Raw genomic sequence first — 6,863 nt, 5'->3', positions numbered from 1 at the left:
TTCCATTACATGCCTCAGTGGGTCTGTAAATCACACGATCAAAGACAGAGGATGTCTGTGGGGTCCTCTAGTCTTCGTTGCCTAGCCGTGTAGCCCTAGCCACGGGACAGGGTGTTTTGTTCGGCTGCTGTTCTAGTAAAGACCTCTTGCTTTGATATGGGCATGCAAAGGCAAATGCTTCCAGGACCGGCCAAAGAGATTTCTACTGCAAAGCGCCCTCTTGATGGGAAACCCACCCCTTAAATATCAACAACAGGAAATGGCCATCAGTCACCAACATGCCATAACAGCTGTAACCAGCCCAACTTCAATGCAAAACATGAAAGGAGCTGCTCCCCATTGTTTCAGCCCTCCCCTTGTTTCTTTCTCTCTCTCTTTGTGTCTTTTTCCTCTCTTGCCCTCCTCCAGGTCTCCTTTTTCCCCCACCCCCTTCTTTAACCCACACACCCAAAATGTTCCCTTTCTCTCAACCAACTGACCCCCTTGCAAATGGAGGACTGAGTTACACGTATGTCAGTGAATAACTTGTGTTATACGCATGGCACGTTTCCTCATGAAATTTCTTGAATGTTTTAGATCAGCACTAGACACTGAATAAAAATTGATTTGAAGTTATTTCTATTCTGCATGCTTTGTGGCCTAACCTACATTTGAATTGGCTTTGTGTCGTGAACATTATAACCAACCTGCATATGCGTCATCTATTTGTACAGCTTTCATCGCATGGTTGAATAAAACAAGCACACACAGACAGACAGACACATTGAAAACGAAGATCACATCACACTTAACCCCTTGTACATCTGCATTCACATGCTCTTGGATCTGGGCAGGTTATTCAAGCGTTCAATGCAGTGTGTAGGTGATAAGTGACGGCTAAGCCTAATGATGACAGGTCAAACAGCGATCCTGTTGAGTGAGGCAGAAGAAGTGACTTCATCTATCCACCGCCAGCCAGCCAGCCAGCATCCCACCGCCTTTCCTTTTAACTGAAGATAAATGGCATTCGTCGTTATAGTCAAGGACTACTCTGCTGACAGCACCATTAATAATGGGACACGGAAAGTGTGACAGAGCTTATCAAGCTTGTAATGGGCCATTATGACACATATTTATTGTTCTCTTGAGTCATTGAGTATGTCAGCTAGACTATAGTTCTCTCAGTGTAATTGATTTAAATGAACAGTGCTGTTTTGTTTAAAACAGAACAGGTATATACTCCCAGCTGTTGTTTAGGAAGACAGAACACACACAGCTGGCACAAGATGAGTTGTTCCTCATCTCAACTGGGCCTGAGATTACAAACTAGACTTATGGTGGAATAGTTGTCCTTTTAATATGTTTGAACAAGGCAAAAATGTTGATGTTGATTGTTGTCACATAAGTTGACATAACATGATTAATTGGTATTTGATTGGATAATATTGGTTGAATATGGGTTAATTTTCTTGCTGTGTTACTGTCAGACAGTTGATATTGGGTTGTCATGACAGGCACCTCTAGACAAGTGTGGCATTCAAATGTATCACCTAAATGGAGACGATGACATGTATCAGATGACCTTTTAACGGGAGGTGACATGGCATCATGTGGTTACTTGGGACAGAAATTAGAACTATCAGACATGATTTATGACCAATGGAGGAGCAGAGTAGCCAGAGGATCAAAGTTTCTTTATTTCAGCCAGATTGTAATTACATCCGTCAGTACAAATGTTCAAATAATACATCCAATTCATTGCGTAATTAGATTAGTTAAATTACCTAATTGGCAATTCAGCCAGCAGTAATGCAATAAAGGCAATTAACATTCCAGAATTGTTCCCAGACATGAACATAGGGCTGTTATTTTGAATTGAATGAACTAATTTACAAGGGGAATGGGTATAGGCTATATAACAAATGACATCTAAAGCAAACCATCAGCTTGTTGTGTGGCTATGAACTATCTATGGTAGAGATCGATTTTTTATTGACATAAAAAGTGACTTAAATTTCAGTTATCATAAAAATACATGTCTATATATTATGCCATATTTAAAAATCATTGCCAAGGAGAGTGGAGGGGTGTGGGCACAGGCAGGCCACGCCTCTACAAGGAGAGCCGCCCCCCTTATTACGAATGCGTGAACTCGCGATTGGACCGCGGTTTCTTGCTTAAAAATGTCGCCTCCTTAGTTAGGTCTTTAGTATGTGAAATGAGCATGGTACTAGCTGTTGTGTGAACAAGGAGACAGTGGGACAGCGACAGAAAAGCCTGACCGTATCGTCTAAGGGGATATTCTATTTACACTAGTCCTTGACTACCGATGATCTTTCTTCTCCATTCCTCTTTTACAAGACGGACGGATGTAATTGTCCATTCCAAGGAAAGTATTTTGAAAGGACAGAAGATTGGGTCAAGGAATGTTGACATTTGAGAGAATTCTTCTGTAAAGACAATCATTTGATGACAATCATGAGACCCGTGCTACTGTTGGTATATTTGGATTAAAACAGACCGAGTACTTATGCTTGATTATTGATTTGTGCATCATATGTTGTTTTCATAAATGTATTTCTACTTACAACAACACGTTCCCTGCCATCGCCCGAACTCTGCGCCGCCCGGATCCAGATGAACAATTCTCCCCGTGGATCTGACGCGCATTTACGCAGTCCGTCCCCTGAGCGCAACGGTAACGACCGTTGTAATTCACTCCCGAGAGGAACTAAAATACAGCTGGTTTCCGTACCTTCTCCCTCAGATCCAACACGCCAGGCTAGAAGGCTGCCTATTCGGATTCTAAAGATGTTGAGCGCACACAGTAGCATCTTGCTACACCCAGAGTATCTCCAACCCCTGACGTCCGCGCCAGTAAGCATTGAGGTAAGCAAAGCACATTTTCTAGAACTGTCGAATTCTTCGATCATCATCGACCGTGTTAATGTCTGGAATTATTTACAAATATTTATAAATATCCCACGTAGTTTACAAGATTACTCATGTATTAGCCTACGCATCAAATTACGCATAACATTGTAACTAATTCGTCTACATTACAATACAGTTTATATTTATTTTACCTTTCAAGTTTGCGCGTAGATAATACAAACTAGATTATGAAATTAATATTTGAAATGAGTAGCCTATTATTTAGTTAGTCATGAGTTATTGAGGTTACATAAGGCCAGTGTGTTGATTTGATACTCTCATATATTTTGTATAATTGTCTGTAAAATATGTAAACAGAAATAGTTAAATCGTTTCCTTCGTTTTTCCCAAATAGAACAGATGCTATTTACCCCGTGCCAACATTGCAGTCATACATTTTTCTGGCTTTCTCTCTTTCTGTTAAGGATTTTTTCACAGGGAAATAAAACTTTTGGGAAGATTGATGTCTCCTTCCCTCTGCGGATAGATATATGACTCATGGGCTAAATTATTACTAACATTTACAACGCATTTTACTGCACCTTGTTTATTGGATGGACATTTTATTTGGCCTATTAAATGATACTGGCTAAAATATATTTCTAGTGGACATACTATACACTCAGAACAAAATCGAAGAAAAAAATTACAGAATAGTTACCGAATTACCATCCAATGTAAGACCAGTATAGAGTGTGACTATAGAGTACTTTAATGTGGCTGTGCTCTCATCTTGTCTCTGTTTGTGTCGCCCCCTCAGCTGGATGCTAAGAAGAGTCCTCTGGCCCTGCTCGCTCAGACCTGCTCACAGATCGGCAAACCAGACCCCCCCTCCTCATCCAAGCTGGGCTCCCTCTCCTCCATCAGCCTCAGTGACAAGGAGCCATCCGGACGCTCCTCTAGCTCTGGCCACAAGTCTGGAGACCAGCACCAGTCCGTGGAGGATAAGTCCAGCTTCAAGCCTTACAACAAGGCCGGAGGGGAATGCCGCAAGGATGGGTTGGTGACCAAGGGTGCTACAGACAAAGCTGGTTTCAGGGTGCCCAGTGGTGGATCCGGGAGCAGTGGCTCTTGCCCGTCCTTCCCCCCACACTCCACCTCTCCCAGCTCCACCTCCCCTCCCCTGCACTCCCAGGGCCAGTCCCACAGACAGACCCAGCCCCCCTCCACACAGCAGCAGACATCACACTCTCAGGCCCTGCACATAGACAACAAGCCTGTGAGCTCGGACCAGGCCAGCTCAGACAGCAGCACAGGGAAAAAAGATTCTGATCACAGTAAGGAGAAGCTGGACGGGGCCCAGCTAGCTAACTCCAGTCACATGCGGGCTAGCGCCAACTCCAGCAATGCCAGCTCCGCTAGCAGCCCGCGGCCGGAGAGCAAGGCTGACCCACAGTCCTCTCAGTCTGGGCTAGGCTCCGGACACATCGCCCCTGTCTCTCCCTTCAAACCAGGCCATTCAGTCTACCCCATGCCCCCCGCCTCCATGGGTTACCATGGCTCCATAGTGGGCGCCTATGCAGGCTACCCATCTCAGTTCATGGATCATACCAAGTCTAGTCTAGGGATGGGGATCCCAGGAAAGCACCCCAGCTCCAGCCCCCTCACTGGGGCCTCACCTCCTTCCCTCATGCAGGGTCTATGCAGGGACCCGTACTGTCTGACTTACCCCAACCACCCCCATCTAGGGGGCAGCAACTGCAATACATGTGTCCATGACCCCTCTTCTCTAAAATCAGGTTACCAAATCATGTACCCATCACACCACCTTCACTCCCTCCATCCCAGCTCTCTATCCTCCACCACCCCCACCCTGTCCCACCCGCTCTACACTTACGGCTACATGCTGCAGAACGAGCCCCAGCCACACGCCTGTAACTGGGTGTCAGTAGGAGGGCCGTGTGACAAACGTTTCTCCACATCAGAGGAGCTGCTGGCCCACCTGCGTACTCACACGGCGCTACCTGGTGGGCTGGACAGTAAGCCCCTCTCTGCCTACCCCTCCTCAGCCGCCTCCTGCCACCTCCACCTTCCCCAGCCCGGCAGCCCCGGCACCCTGCCCAGCTCCTTCTCCCTGCGGGGGTCACCTGGCCTGAGCCTGGCTCGCTACCACCCCTACAGCAAGGCCCACCTGCCCGGAGCCCCAGGCCTGCCCATGCACTCACTGCAGGCGTCCTCGCCCTACTACTCCCCCTATGCCATCTACAGCCAGAGACTAGGCTCAGCCTCCACCTTGGGCTACCAGTGATGTCTGAGGACACAAAGACAACAGAACAGGCACAAGCTGGACACCTCAGATATGCACAGTGGATGGATGGACCAGGCCCCGTCTGGACAGGAGGGGTCATCGCCAGTCGCCGGAACAAGGGGGCTTTACCCTGCCTGCCTGGAATACCACCTGTTAGCCACAGGATTCTGAATGGCATTTCAATGGCAAGACCCAGTGGTGATGGCTGGCCAGCAGTACAGGCCCAGAGACATTGGTGTTTGGGCCAGACACCTGCCTGGGAACAGAAAGGAGCTTGAATTTGATTGGATGAGATTGTGGGATTTCGGATTGGTTTTTGATTTTAGATTTTTTTCTTTCGCTCCCTCCCAGGACTGAAAACATGTATTTATTTTTCACTTGAGCGCTTGGCATTCAAACTTGGGGGAAGTTTACTATCCAAATTAATTGTTCATAAGTATTCTAATTGGGAAAAAAATATTTTAATTATATTATTATTATGCCTATCATACACTCTTTAAATAAAGTTTTTCACCATGGCAAAGATGGACTGTGTTTTTTTTCTGGAGGAATAAGCCTAAATTTGTTCTTTGCTTCTGTATCTTTCCATCTCTGCTGTTTGTTTTCTTCTACTATTCAGACTGATGGAAAATGTAATGTCACGATGATAAAGTCATTGCCATTTATTTAGTATTTGTACATAAGCAAAGATGCAAACAATTTTCAAGTGTTATCGAGTCAGCCCGTTGGGGTTGCTCACTGTAATTGAAAGAGGATGAGATTAATTCAAACAAAATAATAACACAACGATGGCAGTGCTACCCTTCTGACAGGGAAAGGTCTTATTTTGTTAAAAAATTATACTTGATTGCATTTAAAGTTGTTTATTGAAATGCTTATATAGTGTCATAACTTATGACACTATATAACTAGTTTTCATTATGGCTATAAGGGGGTCATTTATCATTTTGCTAAATTGTACTAAATTATTTTAGTAAACAATTTAACTATTCAATGAATCATGTCATTTGGTGTACTGCAGTTCTATATGGACAAGTATAGTTGTAATTTAGTGATATACTACAGCTATATGGATATGTGTAATAATTCAGAATAAATAACAGTTGACAGGATTTCACACTGTCCCAGAGAAGGCAGATCATATTTAGCCATTTAGTTTCTTTCTGAAGACCACTATCCCTCCTTCCTCTCCTTCTCCCTCTACCTCCACCACAATATTGGCTGTTGGGAGTGCAAGCCAGGGTTTAATTGCTGATGCTTGTTTGTTAGGGGGCCAGAATAGCAGTCTCAGCAGCACTGTGGCTTGCTGGCTGTCGCTGAGTGGCCGCTGGGTCAGTGGGATTTCGATAATGACTGGAGGGTTGCTGACCCTGGCTCCCCTCCCTGTTTGACGGATGGCCCTGCTACACAACGGCCAGGGCTAACAATGGGAGGTAGTTAATAGAGAAATATTAATCAAAGCTCCTGACACCTTGTCCTCCCTAGAGAGGAGGAGCACAGCCTTTAAACCTGGAAACACAAACAACAAGGCTGTGCCCAAAATGGCACCCTGTTCACTATGTAGTACAATACTTTTGACCAGAGCCCCCTGGATCCTGGTCAAAAGTAGTGCACTAAAGACTAGGATGACAGTTGGGACAGATACCATGGCTCTCCCCTTGTGGGGAAGAACATTTAGTAGGTTAATAAATACAATACTGTA

The 6,863-nt window shown here is 45.1% G+C and overlaps 1 protein-coding gene across 1 annotated transcript; it reads left to right on the top strand.

Annotated features, from left to right (window-relative positions):
- Positions 1 to 2,174: 2,174 nt before the first annotated feature.
- LOC106580503 (zinc finger protein 703) lies at positions 2,175 to 6,155 on the top strand. The gene is made up of 2 exons (XM_014161650.3): positions 2,175 to 2,868; positions 3,674 to 6,155. Exons 1-2 carry the CDS (start codon positions 2,617 to 2,619, stop codon positions 5,159 to 5,161), a joined length of 1,740 nt encoding a protein of 579 aa, XP_014017125.1. The 5' UTR covers positions 2,175 to 2,616; the 3' UTR covers positions 5,162 to 6,155.
- The last annotated feature ends 708 nt before the right edge of the window (positions 6,156 to 6,863 follow it).

The sequence above is a fragment of the Salmo salar genome, chromosome 20, assembly GCF_965601325.2.
Source record: "Salmo salar chromosome 20, fSalSal1, whole genome shotgun sequence".
Taxonomy (NCBI): domain Eukaryota; kingdom Metazoa; phylum Chordata; class Actinopteri; order Salmoniformes; family Salmonidae; genus Salmo; species Salmo salar.
Note: the sequence above shows the minus strand (reverse complement) of the source record. Positions and strands in the feature narration are given on the sequence as shown.